The sequence below is a fragment of the Tachyglossus aculeatus genome, chromosome 19, assembly GCF_015852505.1.
Source record: "Tachyglossus aculeatus isolate mTacAcu1 chromosome 19, mTacAcu1.pri, whole genome shotgun sequence".
In the NCBI taxonomy this organism is placed as follows: Eukaryota; Metazoa; Chordata; class Mammalia; order Monotremata; family Tachyglossidae; genus Tachyglossus; species Tachyglossus aculeatus.
This window is the reverse complement of record NC_052084.1, coordinates 3,533,891-3,554,574: the sequence shown is the minus strand read 5'-3', so window position 1 is coordinate 3,554,574 and position 20,684 is coordinate 3,533,891. Positions and strand designations below refer to the sequence as shown.

The 20,684-nt window shown below is 45.0% G+C and overlaps 1 protein-coding gene across 1 annotated transcript in view; it reads left to right on the top strand.

Moving 5' to 3' along the window:
* Window positions 1–542: 542 nt before the first annotated feature.
* PLD5 (phospholipase D family member 5) overlaps window positions 543–20,684 on the top strand; it is a 74,187-nt gene continuing 54,045 nt past the window's right edge. Inside the window, exon 1 of the mRNA XM_038761097.1 lies at window positions 543–773. Within this exon, the coding sequence (XP_038617025.1) occupies window positions 771–773 (3 nt within the window). The 5' untranslated portion in view covers window positions 543–770. The remainder of the gene's footprint in view (window positions 774–20,684) is intronic.

Sequence of the window (20,684 nt, the reverse complement as noted above, 5' to 3'; positions counted from 1 at the left end):
AAATCCCTCAAAAGGTTCAGCATTAGCTGCGCCTCGATCCAGGGAGGCAGGGTAGCCTAGTGGAAAGAGCCTGGGTCCGGGAGTTGTGTTAGTCCGTGCTCTGCCGGGCCACCTTGGACAAGTCATTCACCCTCTCTGGTCCTCAGTTTGCTCCTCTGTAAAATGGGGGTGATGTTACCAGCTGCATGCTGTTTCACAGGGAGGAAAAAACACAATCGATGTTGGGGAAAAGCTGGATAAATCCAAGGACCTAACTTCAGAACTTGTCACGAAACCCACCTCGCCCCAGACAGCTAGGTACTGTCGCCCCTTCTGTTTTCTGCCTGTCTTCAAACCCTGTTCTTTTCCAGCGATGAAAATAGCAGTGGTGTAACAGGTCAGAACGGAGGTGTTTTGGGTGGGTGTGGAAATTGGCACTGGGTAGCTCATACCCAGGCTCCGGGCTCTGATTTCCCTCTCCCAGTCACCTCGGGGGTCCTAGTTGGAGAAGAGGAGAAGGGGAAGAGGGGTGGGATGGAGAAGACAAGGGCTCCTGGGATTCTCAACTGAGTGGTGTGAAAATTCTAAAATCGCTACCCACCGCTCCTCTTTGTGCTGGGTTTGGCTGTTCTCCAAAACATCAAGGCTAGCAGTCGAGGGACTGAAACATAATCGGTGGAGATATGTTTTCACCCCTTTAAACGTTCTCCGAGTGGCTCTGAAAGGCAGCGGCTCGTGTCGGAAACACCTCCCGGCCGCAGGACCCGAAGGGGAACGGAAACCGGATCGGGATGGTAAGAGATGCTTCAATTCTCAGCAGACCCCGGGACTGTCGCTCTGAAAGGAGAACTGAGGAGGGGAAAGTGAAAATGGCAGGTTGGAAGGTTGGAGCCGTGCGTTAGCCGGACCAGAGGCTCGGGAGAATCCGATGACACTATCGAAATATTCCATTTCAAGCCACCGGAACACCGGGTTGGGAGACTCGGGCAGGGTTTGAACGTTACCTCTGAAATTAGGGAACAGCGTTGACTAGATTCAGATATAGCCTGTCATCTGCACACAGTAAGTGCTCAATAAATACGATTGAATGAATCTGCTGCTGCTGCTTTATCTCCTCAAGGGCAGCATACCAGGTGACCTTTTATGCAAGAGGCTTGACAGTTGCAATCTTGAAGTCTAATTTCTTAGAGGAAGTGTCCTCTAAGTAAACTCGAGATAATCTCTGGCCTGAATGTCTGCTTCTGGCAGAAGGGTTTTTTGCAGTTTGGAACAGTTGCTCATCATTATTTGAAAGCAGAGTTCTTGTCTCAGTCAGTGGTATTTACTGAGCGCTCACTGTGTGAGGAGCACTGAACTAAGCACTTGGGAGAGTACTATATAGCGGAGTTGGGAGACACGCTCCCTGCCCACAAAGAGCTTAAAGTTTAGAGGGGAAGACAGGCATTAATTCAGTGCTCAATAAATACGATTGATGATGATGATTAATTCATTCATTCATTCAATCGTATTTATCGAGCACCTATTGTGTGCAGAGCACCGTAAGTAAATAAATTATGGTTATAGACATAAGTGCTGTGGGGCTGAAGGACAGGTGAATAAAGGCTACAAATCCAAGTGCTAACCTGTCGGAACTAATTTTTCAAGATCCTGTAAGCTTCGTATTCTGTGTGCGTAAGGCTGAGACTTTAAAGCCTTAAACTTCTGGGTGACGTTTTTTCAGTTTGGGCAGCTATCATACAAAATTCATTGTACCCCAGCTGGTGTGAAATTGCCAAATCGGTTTATGAAATACCAGAGCCTTTTGTCTAGTTCAAAAAGAAATAAGGGAAAGCTGAATTTACAACCAAGTTATGCAGTTGATGGAGGAGGTGGGATGATCGTGCATTTATTAGGGAGAGTGGTCTCTGAGAGAGAGACTTTCTTTGGCTTCTTGAAGAAAAAATAATCATTGACTTTAAAGATCAACATCAGCTCTGTTGCAGACTATGTATTGTCAGGGGATCAAACTTGAGCTTTTCACAGAGCACTATAAAGAATGTAGACTGTAAGATCCTTGTGTAGAGGGACCAACTCTGTTATACTGTACTCTCCCAAGCAGTGTTCTGCATGCAGTAAGCACTCATCATCAATTGTATTTCATCAATCGTATTTATTGAGTGCTTACTGTGTGCAGAGCACTGTACTAAGCACTTGGGAAGTACAAGTTGGCAACATATAGAGACAGTCCCTACCCAACAGTGGGCTCACAGTCTAAAAAATTAATAATAATAACAATAATAATAATAACAATAAATGCCATTGACTGATTGATTGAAAAAATTGATATGATATTCATAGCAGTCAGGAATAAACTTAGTACTTAGGGTATTAGCAGAAGCCTAGAGGAAAGAGCACAGACCTAAGAGTCAGAGGACCTGAGTTCTAATTCCAGCTCTGCCACTCATTTGCTGTGTGTCCTTGTGAAAGTCACCTAACTTCTCTATGCCCCAGTTCCTTCATCTGCAAACTGGGGACCCGTTCTCCATCCTACTTCAACTACCCCGGCACTTAGAATAGTGCTTGACTTGAAGTGTGGGCTTCACAAATACCACAGTTGTTATTATCAAGGTATTTACTTTGCGATTCTAAGTGCCAAGACCTGTGTTAGGCACTGGGATAGATAACGGGTAATCAGGTGCTCTTCCCTTATGTCGGCTCACAACTAAGAGGGAGAGAGAGAAAGTATCTGAACCCTGCCTTACAGATGAGAAGCTGGAGCCCAGAGAGGCTGTGTGAAATGCCCAAGTTCACACAGCAGCCTGTGGCATTTTAGAGATTAGAACTCAGGTCTCTTAACTCTTTCCCATAGGCCGAATATGTTTACTCCTTGTATAATCCTCCAGAGGAAGAGATTTCCTTCAAACTGTTTTAATGCCTGTCTTCCTACTAGAGTGTAACCTCCTTTAGGGCAGGGATTGTGTCTGCATACTCTGTCGTAGTCTCCCAAACACCCAGTACAGTGCTGTCTACACAATAGGTGCTCAATAAACACCACTACTTGAAATATGCTCCCTCGATTTCTCAGCCAACCTGCCGTTCCCTTCCTTGTCCAAAGTTAGTGAAGACCGCATCAGGGGAAGCATGTGGGAAGTTCAGATGTGGTGGGTTTCCAATCAATCTGCGGGATTTACCGAGTGCTTACTGGTTGCTGAGCACTGTACTAAGCTCTTGGGAGAGTACGATAAAACAGACTTAGGCTGTGAGCCCCATGCGGAGAGGGATTGTGTCTAAGTTAACTTGTATCTGTCCCAGTGCTTAGAAGTGTTTGACGAGTCATAAGCGCTTACCAGTACTCCCCAACCCCAAAAACAAAAACCGAAAAAAGAGTGGGTATAAACATTTCCTACCAACAAGGAGCTCACTGTCTTGAGGGGACATGGGAAGCAGCATGGCGTAGTGGATAGAGCTTGGGGGTCAGAAGGTCATGGGTTCTAATCCCGGCTCTGCCTCTTGTCTGCCGTGCGTCCTTGGGCAAATCACTTCACTATGTGCCTGACACATAGTGAGTGCTTAACAAATACCACCATTAACTTTGCAATACAAAGAAAGAAATGGAGCAAGAATGTGGTTTTATGTGGGGCAGTTTTGATTTGCTTTGCATTTCCCCCTTCCTTCCGAGCGAATGGGATCACTTAATAGGAAACAAGATGGTAGAATGCAAACATTTTTCCTCCCTGGAATCTTTTGTAAGTCAGACACTTACACTTTAGACACTTTTCCAGGCTGGAATCAGAAATCCCCATTAAAACCCAGACCTTCCTCTCGATCCGCCATGTAGATGGCAAAGTAGATGGATGTGGATTAAATCGGGGTCTCAGCTTCTTTGCCTTCTCTTCCTCCTTAACCAGGGCATATTTCTTTGGAGATGAAAAACAATCCCATTAGGATGAAGGGAATTTCCATAAGAGAAGCATAATGGCACAGCCGAGCAGTGCATGCAGAGAAAATAATATCCATGTTAGAGACTGCAGGAACAGGTAGTAGTTCTGTTCGGTAAGAGAAAACAGAATATTTTGTTGGGGGAGGGGAGTGTAGAAGGGAAAGCACAGCATCAAGCACAGTGTCGGATCAAAATTTAAAAATTTCATCTTCAGTACTGCTTGGCTGGAAAACTGCTCTGACACGTGGCTGTTTTTCTTCGATGCGTAACTCACGGGGTGGTGAAATAGCTGGGCCTAAATCAATAGGCGTGATGGATAGACTGGTCTTAAATCCCAATGAGATTCAATTGACTGTACCATTAAAGAGTAACACTTTCTTCAGGAAAAAGCAAGCCAGAAGTGTCGGGCTTTAGAGAGTGGAACTATTTTCTCTCCTCGATGCCAAGAGAAATCTCCAAGCAATCAATAGGCTGAGAAACAGGTCTCGGATTGCAGAGGGAGAGAGGGTATGTGGAACTTGATTATTTTCTCTTTGTGGAGGAGACTTAATCTTTGTGGCTCTCCCATCGTGAGTGGTGTGCATTTCCATTTTATGCCAGGCTGGCAGCCCAGAGATTAGAGAGGCCCTAAATTTATTTGTTCAGTTTCAGGGATGAGATTGAAATGTTAAGGGTAGGGAATCAGTGTGGCCTAATGAAAAGAGCTCGGGCCCGGGAGTTAAAAGACCAGGGTTCTTATCCCGTGTCTGCTGTGTGACGTCGGGCAAGTTGCTTCGCTTCTCTGGGCCTCAGTTTCCTCAACTGCAAATCGGGGATTCAATACCTGTTCTTCCTAATCAGTCACATTTACTGAGCCCTTATTTTGTGCAGAGCACTGCACTAAGTGCTTGGGAGAGTATAGTAGAACAGAGTAAGTGTTTCCTGCCCACAATGAGCTTGCTTAGACTGCACAGTCCCTGTCAGGGGACTGTGTCCGACTTGATTAGTTTGTATCTATCCCCGCACGTAGAATAGTGCTTGACACATAGTAAGCACTTAACAAATGCCATTAAAAGAAGCTGAAGGATATTAGTTTAATTCTCATGGTATTTGCTAGGCACATATTATGTGTCAAACACTGTGTTAAGAGCTGGGGAAGATACGAACCAATCACGTCAGACACAGCCTTTGCCTCACAAGGGGCTCACAGTCTAAGCAAGCTCATTGTGGGCGGGGAACACTAACTCTGCTCTATTGAACTCTCCCAAGCGTATAATACAGTGCTCTGCATTCATTCATTCATTCAATCATATTTATTGAGCGCTTACTGTGTGCAGAGTACTGTACTAAGCGCTTAGGAAGTGCAAGTTGGCAACATATAGAGATGGTCACTACCCAACAATGGGCTCACACAATAAGGGCTCAATAAATAGGACTGACTAGGAAGAAGAATGGAGACATGGCACAGAGAGCAAAGGAGAACCAGGTGGAGGATGAATCTTTATTTTTATGTTATTTAAACACTTACTCTGTGCCAGACACTGAAATGAGTGCTGGGTTGGATACAATAAGGTTGGACACAGTCCATGTAATAGTCACTGTGGTATTTATTAAGGGCTTATTATGTGCCAGCCACTGTACTAAACACTGGGGTGGATACAAGCAAATCGTGCTGGACACAGTCCGTGTCCTATATGGGGCTCACAGTCTTCATCCCCATTTTACAGTTGAGATAAGTGAGACACAGAGAAGTGAAGGGACTTTGCCAAGGTCACAAAGCCGACAAGAGATGGAACAGAAATTAGAAGCTTTTGACTCCCAGGCCTGGGCTCTAGCCACTAAGCCAAGCTGCTTCTCAATCCTGTTTGGAACCCTGGAAGTGATTAATAATTCGGAATGTCGGAATGGAGCAAATATTCAATAAGATTCTAACTGGAAGCTCTAGACTGGAGGCTTGTTGAGGGCAGGGAACATGTTTATCAGCTCTGTTTTATTGTAATATCCCAAGTGCTTAGTGCTTAGATACCATCGATAAGTACCATTGATGATTCTAAGTCACTGGATTTGAACACCAGGCTTGTTGTGGTGGTGTTCTTCATATTTAGCAGTTACTGAGAAGTATTTATTGGACATCTACTATGTGCAGAGGACTGTACTAAGTGTTTGGGAGAGTACAGTAGAATGAATGCCAACTTAATGCCAACCTACTGACTGTCCTTCAGTCTCCTCTATCTTGCTGCCACCCTCCTGCCTGGAATGCCCTTCCTTTTCATATCCTTATCAGACAATGACTCTCCCCAGCTTCAAAGCCTCACTGAAGGCACACTTCCTCCAAGAGGCCTTCCCTGACTAAGCCCTCATTTCCTCTTTTCCCACTCCCTTCTGCATTGCCCTGATTTGCTCCCTTTATTTACCACCCCCAGCCCCACAGAACTTTTGTCCAAATCTGTCATTTATTTATTTATACTAATGTCTGTTCCCCCCCAGACTGTAAGCTCGATGTGTGTTTATTGTTCTACTATACTTTCCCAAGCGCTTAGTACAGTGTCCTGAACCCAATGAGTGCTCAATAAATACGACATTGATAGATGGATCATGATCCCTTCCATCAAGAATCTCTTAAACTGTGAACTCCATGGGTGACAGAGACTTTTCTGACCCTGTTTGTATCTACTCCAGTGCTTAGTACAGTCCTTGGCACATAATAAGCACTTTAACAAACACCACTCTTATTCTCATCATTAATAAGGCATTTACAGCATGTCAGACTGTTATCTTGAAGGCTTAGGATCTGTTGTAGAAGAGATTAGTATTTAGACTGGTTAAGGGTACGTCTCTGGAGAAGGCTCTGGAGGAAGGGTTCACTCGAATTTGCCAAAATATCCTTCCTCCCCACAAAGTTGGCATGCTATGAGAACTGAAGTCGATAAATACCGGGCTCCTCCACGGTGATATTTATAGCGTTTTTGATTGGTGTTGCTTTATCATCCCTCTTTCCTTCAGGATAAAGAGCTTTTTGGGGCGATTATTTTAATAATTAACCGAAACTCTTGGGGGAGAAGAATACCCTATTGGGAAAGGAGGTCCCTTAAGTAGGACATTCCAAAGCGAAATGGATTGCTTAATGGATTTTGGAGTGGAATGACCCTTACCAGTAATGCCTCTAAGGCAGTCAGTCGCATGCGTTCTGATGGAAATTGAATGAAGCGGAGTAGACACGATGGGGACCTGTTCCTGGGGAGAAGAGGGGAGAGAACAGAGGAGAGGATTGTCAACTCCTCTAGACGGTCAGCTCGTTGTGGGCAGAGACCATGCCCACCAATTCTGTTGTATCATGCTCTCTCAAGTTCTGCACACAGTAAGAGCTCAGTAAATACCACTGATTAATGACTATCGTAATTGTGAAGTGCTTACTATGTACCAAGCACTGTTCTGAGTGCTGAGGTAGAGACAAGTTAATCAGGTTGGACACAGTCCCTGTCCCACATGGCGTTCACACTCTTAATCCCCATTTTCCAGATGAGGTAACTGAGGCCCAGAGAAGTGAAGTGGCTCGCCCAAGGTCACACAGCGGGCAAGTGGAAGAGCAGGATTAGAACCCAAGTCTGACTCCCAGACTCTCTATCCATTAAGCCAAGCTGTTCGATCCCAGAGAGCAGGTGCCTTAACTACTGAGTCTATTGAGTCCTCTCTTACGTTCAGTCCAGTGCTCGGCACACAATCGGGGCTCAATAAAGGTGGTTGATGGATTGATTGTTGATCTTGTAGTATCTGTTAAAGCCTTACTATGTGCCAAGCACTGTACTAAGAGCTGGAATAGATATAAAATAATCAGTGCTCTGCACACAGTAAATGTTCAGTAAATATGACTGATTGATTATCAGATCAGACCCATATGGGGGCTCACCGTTGAAATAGGAGGGAATGAATGATTATTATTATTATTACTATCAACATAAGGCAGGCAACTGGGTTTTGGAAACATGAGTAAAGAACCAGATACAAAATAGAGGTTTCCTCTCTCTTGGCAGTGAGATTTTTGTACCCAAAGACAAATATACCTGAAACCTATAACACATGGAATTTGTGCTATTAGTGCATATTCTTTTCTCCAAGCATTCCGGTCTTTATACCCTATAATAATATGGTTCTAGGCCAAGAATAGGAGACAGATTATTATAATTACTATTACTACAGTGTTCTATTATTTGACAAACTTGCTAAAACAGAGGAAGAGGTGATTATGTTCCCCCAATTAACAATACTCTAGGACTGACGCAGAGATGGAAAGGAATAAAAAAAATGTAGGTGTTGAAAGCAAATGTGGAGATTGAAGGGCGTCAAAGTAGAGTCATGCATCACCTTGGTAAATGATAATGATGATGGTATTTGTTAAGTGCTTTCTACGTGCCAAGAAATATGGTGGTTCTCCCCGCAAAACATAAATTTCTTCAGTACCTGAGGGTCCACGTTGATACTATGGATACTGGAGGGGTAACCCCGAGATTTTTATCCCAGCAATATCGATTAATCAGGTCTTTACCTATGATGCCAATGTGTAGATTAATCAAGTTCTCGGGGCGGTCTAGTCAAAAAAGCATGGGCCTGGAAGTGGGAAGACCTGGGTTCTAATCCCAGTTTCACTATTTGCCCGCTGTGTGACCTTGGGCAAGTCACAACTTCTTTGCCTCTCCATTTCCTCAGCTGTAAAATGAGATTCAACACCTATTCTCCCTCCTACTTAGACTATGAGCCCCATGTGGGACAGAGACTGTGTCTGACCTGACTAACTTACATCTACCCCAGCCCTTAGAACAGTGCTTGACATTATTGTTGGAGTGGAGGTGTATTGGACACCCTTTGCATGTGGCTTTGCCTTGGCATTACTTAGGTGGGCTCAACAGAGTCTGATGAAACATGACTCAGTTGTATTTATTGAGCGCTTCATGTGTGCAGAGCACTGTACTAAGCACTTGGGAGAGTACAATATAAGACACACTGAGGCTTTCCTAACTCCACTTCCTGCGATTAAATGAAGCGGCACCCCTCTAAATCGTAGCCGAGTCTGCCTTAGTTTTGTTCTCCTCACCCCTCCGAGACAGTGACTGAATAATTTTGAAGAGTTGAGCACAAGTTTGGCCATCGTGCTTAATCGATTTGAATAGTCAACTGAAGAAAGAAATTGGCCCTCTCCCAGGAAATGAAAGGGAATTCATTCAATCGTATTTATTGAGTGCTTACTGTGTGCAGAGCACTGGACTAAGCGCTTGGGAAGTACAAGTTGGCAACATATAGAGACGGTCTCTACCCAACAAAACAAAACATGTGGACAGGTGTCAAGTCAGAATAAATAGAAGTAAAGCTAGATGCACATCATTAACAGAATAAATAGAATAGTAAATATGTACAAGTAAAATAAATAGAGTAGCAAATCTGTGCAAACATATATACAGGTGCTGTGGGGAGGGGAAGGAGGTAGGGCGGGGGGGTGGGGAGGGGGAGAGGAAAGAGGGGGCTCAGTCTGGGAAGGCCTCCTGGAGGAGGTGAGCTCTCAGTAGGGCTTTGAAGGGAGGAAGAGAGCTCGCTTGGCGGCTGTGTGGAGGGAGGGCATTCCAGGCCAGGGAGAAGACGTGGGCTGGGGGTCGACGGCATGACAGGCGAGAACGAGGCCCAGTGAGGAGGTTAGCGGCAGAGGAGCGGAGGGTGCGGGCTGGGCTATAGAAAGAAAGAAGGGAGGTGAGGTAGGAGGGGGCGAGGTGATGGACAGCCTTGAAGCCCAGGGTGAGGAGTGTTTGCCTGATGCATAGGTTGAGTGGTAGCTACTGGAGATTTTTGAGGAGGGGAGTAACATGCCCAGAGCGTTTCTTCACAAAGATGACCTGGGCAAGGTGTTCCATCAGGAACAGCTTCATGACTGATTCCTCTCCATGTTTCCCAGGTATTAATAACTGAAGCCGAGAGGGAGTCTTACTGCCAAGCCAGTGCAGGCTCTGATTTTTATTTTGTATGGTATTTAAGTGCTTACTTTGTGCCAGGAATTGTACTAAATGCAGGCTAATCAGTTTTGGATACGTTTCCTGTCCCACACGGGGCTGACAGTGTTAACCCCCATTTTACAGATGAGGGAACTGAGGCACGGAGAAGTGAAGCGACTCGCCCAAGATCACACAGCAGACAAGTGGAGGAGCCGGGATTAGAACTCGGGTCCTTTCCGACGCCAGGGTCTGTTCTCTTTTCACTAGGCCGTGCCGCTCTCAGTTGTGGTGAGGTGTTCGGCTCTCTTGCCAATGTGGAACACGAGGGCCTCTCAGAAGCTGTGAAGGTCACACGCCTGTCCTAGGTATCTGTCCCTGCAAGGCTATCTGGTTAGCAAGTGAGCAGGGAAAGCAGTTTGGCTTAGTGGACAGAGCACGGGCTTGGGAGTTGGAAGACCTGGGTTCTAATCTCAGCTTTGCCACTTTGTAGTTCATTTTCTCTCTCTCTCTCTTTCTCTCTCTCACTCTCTCTCTGTCTCTCTCTCTTTCTCTCCCCAAGTCCATGGTTGGCATGGACTGTTTATCCAACCCAGAATTCCGTTGCTTGTGTCCTATATTTCTTATCACCTTAGGCTAAAGAGCTGGAAGGGTACACAGATTCTGTGAACTGCCTGGAGTTTCTGGAGGTGAAGAAGAGATTCATTCATTCAGTCGTATTTATTGAGTGCTTACTGTGTGCAGAGCACTGTACTAAGCCCTTGGGAAGTCCAAGTTGGCAACAAATAGAGATGGTCCCTACCCAACAACGGGCTCGCAGTCTAGAAGGGGGAGACAGACAACAAAACAAAATATATGGACAGGTGTCAAGTCGTCAGAACAAATAGAATTAAAGCCGAATGCACATCATTAACAAATAAATAGAATAGTAAATATGTACAAGTAAAATAAATTGAGTAATAAATCTGTGCAAACATATATACAGGTGCTGTGGGGAGGGGAAGGAGGTAGGGCAGGGGAGATGGGGAAGAGGAGAGGAAAAAGGGGAGATTGATTAAAACTCACCAATCTTGTAACAGGGTTCAGATCTCCCTGGGGAAGAGAACAACAATATGCTGCTTTTTTAAAATTCATTCCTTTGCAAAGTCTAATAATATCTTGGACCTCTTTGCATTTTTTCTCTTTTTCTTAAAAGAATTTACCTCCGATGCTAATGAAAGATTTGCCGTTTAGCTTAGACAATGAGGTGTGCATTCATCAGCCCCCTGTTGGCTCACCGCCTACTCTTATTCCACCTCTCATTTTCAAGAAAGGCTACTCTGGAACATTCCGACCCTGAACAGTTGAGCTCGGGAATGCATAGCATGGATGGAAAAGAATCTGACACAGGTTAGCTCTCTGTGGACAGGGATTTTTTTTTTTTTACATCGTACTCTCCTAGTCACTTAGTACAGTGCTCTGCACACAGTAGGTACTCAATAAATCTCTAGACTGTGAGCCCGTTGTTGGGTAGGGACCGTCTCTCTATGTTGCCAACTTGTACTTCCCAAGCACTTAGTACAGTGCTCTGCACACTGTAAGCACTCAATAAATACAATTTAATGAATGAATGAATAAATAATAATAATAATAATAATAATGATGGCATTTATTAAGTCCTTACTATGTGCAAAGCACTGTTCTAAGTGCTGGGGAGGTTACAAGGTGATCAGGTTGTCCCACATGGGGTTGACAGTCTTCATCCCCATTTTCCAGATGAGGTAGCTGAGGCACAGTGAAGTGACTTGCCCAAAGTCACACAGCTGAAAATTGGTGGAGCTGGAATTTCAACCCATGACCTCTGACTCCAAAGCCCGGGCTTTTTCTGCTGAGCCACGCTGCTTCTCTAATAATAATAATAATAATGATGGTATTTGTTAAGCACTTACTATGTGCAAAGTACTGTTCTAAGTGCTGGGGGGATACAAGGTGATCAGGTTGTCCCACGTGGGGTTTACAGTCTGAATCCCCATTTTACAGATGAGGGAACTGAGGCACAGAGAAGTTAAGTGACTTGCCCAAAGTCACACAGCTGACAATTGGCGGAGCTGGAATTTCAACCCATGACCTCTGACTCCAAAGCCTGGGCTCTTTCCACTGAGCCATGCTGCTTCTCTAAAATAAATACCATCGACTGATTTCCAGGAGACCTTGGCTTTAGTCACAGCTCTGTGTAAGCTTGTTGTGGGCAGGGAATGTGCCTGTTTACTGTGATAGTGTACTCTCCCAAGTGCTTAGCACAGTGCTGTGCACACAGTAAGCATTCAATAAGTACAAATGATACTGGATGGTCTTGGCTTAGTACTAAGCGCTTAGTACAGTGCTCTGCACACAGTAAGCGCTCAATAAATACGATTGATTGATTAGTCACCTCTGGCTGCCTGAGGGGCTGAGGACCAGGGGACCGTGTTTGCTACAGAGAGAAAGCAGATTTGGTGGTTGGAGATAGAAATATCCAGAACACTAAAGTAACTTCACAATATCTTCTAGTTTCCTATGATATTATACACAGTCAAATCAATAACAGAAAAAGCACAGGCATCTGAAAAATCCATTTTCTTTGACCAGTTCCCTTTAGAAGTTCTCTGTCGAATGTGCTCATGATATGTTATGAGATTTCTAGGAAACTGAAAAGGCCTGGTTTTTGTTTGGATTTGGGTTTTTTTCGCTTTTTCAATCCACAAAAACTTAACGGGTTTACAAAGCAGACCTTGATCTCGGTTTGGTCTATGCAGAAAAAGAGGACCGGCGGAGGAAAGAAATTTAGTGAAATGGTGAAAAGGATATTATTTTCCCAAGTCTGGGAATCGGGAGGCCCGGGTTTGATTCTTAGCTCTGACACTTTTTTTTATGGTATTTGTTAAGCGCTTACTAAGTGCCAGGCTAATCAGGTTGGACACAGTCCATGTCCCACATGGGGCGCATGGTCTTAATCCCCATTTTACAAATGAGGAAACTGAGGCCCATAGAAGTCAAGGGACTTGTCCAAGGTCGCCCAGCAGAGTTGGGATTAGAACTCTTGCCTGGTTTGTAATCTTGTCCAAATCGCTTGACTTCTTAGGGCCTCAGTTTCCTCATCTATAAGATGGGGATAAGGCACCTGATCTCTCCCTTCCTCTTAGATTGAGAACCCCATGTGGTTAAGGGACTGTGTCCAATCTCACAGCTTTGTACTTACCCTGGTATTTAGCATAGATCAATTAATAGTATTTACTGAGTACTTACTATGTGCAGAGCACTGAAATAAGCACTTGGGAGAGTACAATATAACAGGGTTGGTAGGTTTCCTTGCCCACGGTGAGCTTTACAGTCTAGAGGGAAAGACAGACATTAATATAAATAAATAAATTACGGATATGTACCTAAGTGTTGAGGGAAGGAGTACTTTATAAATACTGTTCAGTTGTTAAATGTCACAATTTAATAATAATTATTGTTATTATTATTGCAGTAGGCCTCTGGCTCACCCATAATACAGAGGGGTGGATAATAATTGTGGTAATTTAAGCGCTTATTCATTCATTCATTCAATCGTATTTATTGAGCACTTACTGTGTGCAGAGCACTGTACTAAGCGCTTTGGAAGTACAAGTTGGCAACATATAGAGACGGTTCCTACCCAACAGTGGGTTCACAGTCTAGAAGGGAGAGACAGACAACAAAACAAAACATATTAACAAAATATAATAAGTACAATAAATATGTACAAGTAAAATAAATAAATAGAGTAATAAATATGTACAAACATATATACATATATACAGGTGCTGTGGGGAGGGGAAGGAGGTAAGGCGGGGGATGGGGAGGGGGAAGAGGGGGAAAGGAAGGAGGGGGCTCAGTCTGGGAAGGCCTAACCACCACCACTACTACTACTACTACTACAACTACTACTACTACTACTACTACTACTACTACTACTACTGATGGTATTTGTTAAGCACTTACTATGTGCCAAGCACTGTTCTAAGCACTAGGGTAGATACAAGATCATCAGGTTGGCCACAGTCCCTGCCCCACATGGGACTCACAGTCTTAATCCCCATTTTACAGATGAGGTAACTGAGGCTCAGAAAAGTGAAGCAACTTGCCTAAGGTCACACAGCACATAAGTGACAGAGCGGAATTAGAACCCAGGACCTTCTGACTCCCAGGCCCGGGCTCTAGCCACTAAGCCACTCACTAGTATATATATATATATGTTTGTACAGATTTATTACTCTTTATTTATTTATTTTACTTGTACATATCTATTCTATTTATTTTATTTTGTTAGTATGTTTGGTTTTGTTCTCTGTCTCCCCCTTTTAGACTGTGAGCCCACGGTTGGGTAAGGACCGTCTCTATATGTTGCCAACTTGTACTTCCCAAGCACTTAGTACAGTGCTCTGCACACAGTAAGCGCTCAATAAATATGATTGATGATGATGATGATGATGATAAAAAGCATCAGATCAGACCCAGGCCTCGTCTCCCCTCGGACTTAAGCCCCAGAGACACAGGTTAATTTGCTAAGGTTTTCCTTCGATGACTAGATAAATCACTAGTCCCGATTCTTCTCCCTCCCTCCTGATGGTTTCCAGTTTAAAGCACTGGAAGCAGGGATCCCCCCCTTCCTGACTTCCAGTTGGGAAGACAGGGCCAGAAGAGATTGCACCTTCTGTCTTCCCGTCTGTTTCTCTCCTCTTCTCACTGCCCTCCTGGGCAGATTGTGGGCTATACAGTCTGCCTGCTCTGATTATACAGATTGTGCGGTGGCAGCCCTTTTCATGGGTATTACCTGGGTGGAACGGATAGAGTTAAGAAACCTTGGGTTCAGAGGGCAATTGTGCCTTCGGAGGCTGGGGGATAGGGAGAGGAAAAGGTGCAGGGAATTTGGTAGCAGGAGGGCACGGATTTTGAAGAACCAACAGACCAGAGAGCTGCCATTTGGGGCTCTTTCAGCTCCAACTGGCATCTCTCAGATCCTGTCATAGTCCAGGGACGGGTTAAGCCGAATCCAGTTCTCATCGCTCTGCCCACTGCCCGGTTGGGTTGGCATCTGTGCCTTGGCTCAGGTGACATCTCTCTCCCCAGAGTCCCCCCATCTTGCAGTGAATTTGTGGAACCTCTCTGGGAGAGGTCAGCGGCACTTTCACTTTACAACAGAGGAAACTAAGGCCGCAAGGATCATCATCATCATCATCAATCGTATTTATTGAGCGCTTACTATGTGCAGAGCACTGTACTAAGCGCTTGGGAAGTACAAATTGGCAACATATAGAGACAGTCCCTACCCAACAGTGGGCTCACAGTCTAAAAGGGGGAGACAGAGAACAAAACCAAACATACTAGCAAAATAAAATAAATAGAATAGATATGTACAAGTAAAATAAATAAATAAATAAATAGAGTAATAAATATGTACAAACATATATACATATATACAGGTGCTGTGGGGAAGGGAAAGGATCATTGAATTACCATTTTGTCGGCAGAGCTAAGGAAGGCGTCTGATTCCTATCCACCCTATAGACCCTATAGCCTCTGCTTATATGGCCTGCATTATAAAATGATTATAAAATCGTAAAGTTGGAGGTTAGATTGCAAGCTCCTCAAGGGCAGGAATCAGAGAAGCAGTGTGGCTTAATGGATAGAGCATGGGCCTGGGAGTCAGAAGGTCATGGGTTCGAATTCATTCATTCAATCATATTTATTGAGCGTTTACTGTGTGCAGAGCACTGAACTAAGCACTTGGGAAGTACAAGTTGGCAACATATAGAGACGGTCCCTACCCAACAACGGGCTCACAGTCTCGAAGGGGGAGACAGACAACAAAACAAAACATGTGGACAGGTGTCAAGTCATCAGAATAAACAGAAATAAAGCTAGATGCACATCATTAACAAAATAAATAGAATAGTAAATATGTACAAGAGTATCCTGGCTCCTCCACTTATCTGCTGTGCAACCTTGGGCAAGCCACTTCTCTGGGCCTCAGTTACCTCACCTGCAAAATGGGGATTAAGACTATGAGCCCCATGTTGGACAGGGGTTGCATCCAAGGTGATTAGCCTGTATCTACCCCAGAGGTTAGTACAGTGCCCGGCACATAGTAAGCGCTTAACAAATACCATTAAAAAAAGAGCATCCTCAATCAATCGTATTTATTGAGCACTTACTGTGTGCAGAGCACTGTACTAAGCGCTTCCTCTCCACTCATGCTTCTGGAAACCAGCAGTGGCTTCACCATGCACTATGCTGTTTTATCCCAGCATGAATTGAGCTGCATTTCTACGGTAATAATAATAATAATAACAATAATAATGGTACTTGTTAGTGCTGACTATGCTGTAAGCACTGGGGTAGATACAAGTTAATCGGGTTGGACACAGTCTGTACCCCACATGGTGGTGAAAGTCTTAATCCTGTTATACAGGTGAGGTAACTAAGGCTCAGAGAAGTGAAGTGACTTGGCCAGGGTCACACAACAGACATGTAGTAGACCCAGAATTGGAATCCAGTCCTTCTGACTCCTAGGCTTGGGCTCTATCCACTAAGCCATTCTGCTTTTTAAAGGCGTGACTTTTCTATTGTGCAATCTAGACGGGAAGCTCCTTGTGGGCAGGGAATGTTTCTACCATTTCTGTTATATTGTACTCTTCCAAGCACTTAGAATAGTGACCTGCACACAGTAAGCCCCCGATATAGACCACCGATTGAGTCTGTATGCTCTTTATGGTCAGGGAACATGTCTGCTAATTCTGTACTGCTGTACTCTCCCAAGCACTTAGTACAGTGCTCTGCACATGATAAGCCCTCAGTTAAGTTATTCAGTGTCCAATTTGATTAGCTCCTATCTACCCCAGTGCTTAGTACAGTGTTTGGTGCATAGTAAGCACTTAACAAATACTATTAAAAAAGAACAAAACAAATACTAAGTACTTTGGAAGTAACACGGCCCTGGGTGTCAGGTGGCCTGAATTCCAACTCCGTCTCCCCCACTTTCCTGTTGTGTGACCTTGGCCAAGTTATTTAACTTCTCTGGGCCTCAGTTTCCTCCTCTGTAACTATGATGTTGAGATACAAGTCCTCCCTCTCCCTTAGACTATGAACTCCATGTAGGACAGGAACTGTGCCTGATCTGATTCTATTCTATCTATCCCAGTGCTTAACACAACAGTTGGCCAAAATACGCACTTAGCAAATACTCCAAATATTATTATTAGAAGACACGCTCCCTGCCCACCGAAGCATTCAGTATTCTGTTTGTCAAGTCAGGACCACAGTTCGGACTTGGGTGAAGTTTTCCTGTTGCTAATGGAGCTGGAAGGAGAACTGAATGGAAAGAGCCAAAGTGCCTATTTAGTTTTCCTTTATCCCCGTTCAAGTAAGTCCTGAAATCTGAAATAGCTATTTGTCTTTCCTCAAAGCATATTTAATTAGGAGTGACTTTTTTTCTCTTCTGGCACTGTGAGCAATCCCCTCTACTGTAATGCAGGGGTGCATTACATGTAATGCACTGCTATTCTGGTATCATAAATTATAGACGAACGTAGAGTTTTGAAAGAGATGAACGGACTTCGGAAATTGGTGGACTTAACTCATGCAGTCTGGTTGTGCCCATTTTGTCGATCATTGTATTGTCCTCTCCCGAGCGCTTAGCCAAATGCTCTGCACACAGTAAGAGCTCAGTAAATACCGTGGATTGACCACTGATAGATTGCAGTGGGTTCTGTGCAGTTGTTATCTTTTTAATGGAATTTGTTAAGCTCTTACTATGTGCCAGACACTGTACTAAGCTCCGGGGTAGATGCAAGCTAATCTGTTTGGGGCCCATATGGGGCTCACAGATGAAGAAACTGAGATCCAGAGAAGTGAAATGACTTGTCCACAGCAGACGAGTGGCGGAGTCGGGATTGGAACCCAGGTCCACAGACTCCCGGGCCCGTGCTCTAACCACTAAGAAGCACTGCTTCTCACTAGTTATTGAGCACCTCCTGGGTGTTGAGCACTGAAGTAAGCGCTTGGGAGCGTATAATGCTGTAGAGATGACCCCTGGCCTCGAGGAGTTTACATGTAGGTTACATCTAGGAGGTTACATGTAGTTTACATGTAGGAGGTTGAGAAGCAGTGTGGCACAGTGGAAAGAGCACGGGCTTTGGAGTCAGAGGTCATGGGTTCTAATCCCGGCTCCGCCAACTGTCAGCTGTGTGACTTTGGGCAAGACACTTAACTTCTCTGTGCCTCAGTTACCTCATCTGTTAAATGGGGATTAAAACTGTGAGCCCCCGTGGGACAACCTGATCACTTTATAACCTCCCCAGCACTTAGAACAGTGCTTTGCACATAGTAGGCGCTTAACACATGCCATCATTATTATTATTATTATTATGTAGGGAAGTAAGGTGGAAACAGTGGAGGAGGATGGCTATCTTAGAGGTTCTCAGTACAAGGCATCTCAGCGACTTAGCACCAAATTATTGCTGAATTGTACTTTCCAAGTGCTTAGTACAGTGCTCTGCACACAGTAAGCGCTCAATAAATACGATTGAATGAAAATTAGGAGACACTGGGGAAGTCCCAGAAAGCAGAAGAATGGGTAGAAGCAAGGCTAATCCCACCAGCTGGTCATTCAGTTGATGGTATGTATTGAGCACTTACTGTATGCAGAGGACTGTACTAAGCGCTGACCACACCTCTTCTTGGGGGAGAAGCAGGAGGAGGGTGGATCACCCCACGGGCCTGGGAGTCAGAAGGACCCGGGTTCCAATCCTGTCCCCGCCACTTGTCCGCTGTGTGACGTTGGGTGAGTCACTTTTCTGTGCTTCAGTTCCCTCAGCTGTAAAATGGGGATTAAGAACACGAACCCCATGTGAGGTATGGACTGTGTCCAACCTGATTAGCTTGTATCTACCTCAGCGCTTAGTACAGTGCCTGGGGCGTAGTAAGTGCTTGACATTAGTAACAACAGCACGGCAGGACACCCTCCCAGCTGCGATTGGCTGAGAGGTAACGGGGTAGACAGAAGAGATCCCTGGAAGGCACAGTGAAGCAAATCGCCTCCAATAATGGGACATAGTAGCATGGCCTCGTGGCTAGAACACGGGCCTGAGAGTCAGAGGACCTGGGTTCTAATCTCGGCTCTGCCAACTTGCTGCTTGGTTGCTGCATGACCTTAGTCAAGTCACTTAACTTCTCTGTGCCTAGGTCTCCTCAACTATAAAAATGGGTATTAAGTGCCTGTTCGCTCTCCTACATAGACTGTGAACCCCATGCGGGACAGGGACTGTGTCCAACCTAATTAACCCGTACCTACCCCAGCGCTTAGAACGACAGTTTAGACAGTCTTTTAGACTGTGAGCCCACTGTTGGGTAGGGACTGTCTCTATGTGTTGCCAATTTGTACTTCCCAAGCACTTAGTACAGTGCTCTGCACATAGTATGCGCTCAATAAATACGATTGATTGATTGATTGATTGATTGACAGTTTGACACACAGTAAGCCCTTAACAACTACGATTAAAATTAAAGAGAGGGGAGAGGCGCATAGAGGAAAAAGGTGACTCTCACTTCTTGGTGACCACGCTGGTTGATGGTAGATTCAGGCTTCTTTCGGAGGTAGAGCCAAGAGATGGAAGAAATAGGAGAACTTTGCCTAGGGAACGTCATTTACCAGAAGGCTAAAGGCCTACGGTGCCCAGAAGCCTCTGGGGAATGGAGCCAGTGAGGCAGGCGGGGCGGAGGAGGCGCTTTTTAAATAAAGTAAGCACACTGCCTCTGGATCCCTGCTTCTGGGCTTTTCGGACTCCTGAGGTTCTCCGTTTGCACCCGCCTCCTGGCTCTTGGAGAAGAGCTAACCATGTGCTGGCTGAACGTAAGTTCACTGTATTAAAACCGGTGTTAACCTAGAAACTGAGTTTGTCTGAAGGAACACATGCATGCGTTAAGGTGCATTAGAGAAGCAGCATGGCACAGAGGATAGAACACAGGCCTGAGAGTCAGGAGGTCATGAGTTCTAATCCCGACTCCACCACTTGGCTGCCGTGTGACCTCGGGCCAGTTACTTCACTTCTCTGGGCCTTAGTTCCCTTACCTGGAAAATGGGGATTGAGACTGTGAGCTCCATGTGGGTCAGGGACTGTGTCCAACCCAGTTTGTTTGTATCCACCTCAGAGCTTAGTACGGTGCCTGGCACATAGAAAGCGCTTAAGAAATACTGTAATTATTATTATTACTCTTATGTGCATGGGGGTATTTGTGTTCATTCAGATTTGACTTTAGCCTTCCCCTCTGCCTTTGAAACTTCACCCCTGTGCCTCCTTCGGCCCTGGGGATTCGGGAGGGGAGAGTGAGGCTGTGAACCTCCCTGAGTTTCCTCTCCCGAGGTCAGCTGCAAGCTTGTCGGCGGCTCTGGACAATGACCGTCTTCAGATATTTTAAAGGCTCTCTTAGAGTCGAGGCTTTGAGAAGGTCATGACCCAAATGGAGAGCAGAGGAAACAGCACAGGAAACCGAGGCTAGCCAATGCAACAGGGAAGGGGATTGGCAACTTATCCTGGCACGTTGTGCACTTGGATCTGAGACCTTAGGGCATTTGGTACGCTCCTCCTCCTCTCAGCCCCACAGGGCTTAAGTTCATGTCTATAAATTATTCATTTATATTAAGGCCCCTGTCTTCCCTTCTCAAGCATAAGCTTGTTGTGGGCAGAGAATGTGTCTGCCAATTCTGTTGTAGTGGACTCTCCCAAGCGCTTAGTACAGTGCTCTGTAAATAGTAAGCACTCAGTATAGACCGTTGACTGGAAACCTGTCTACCA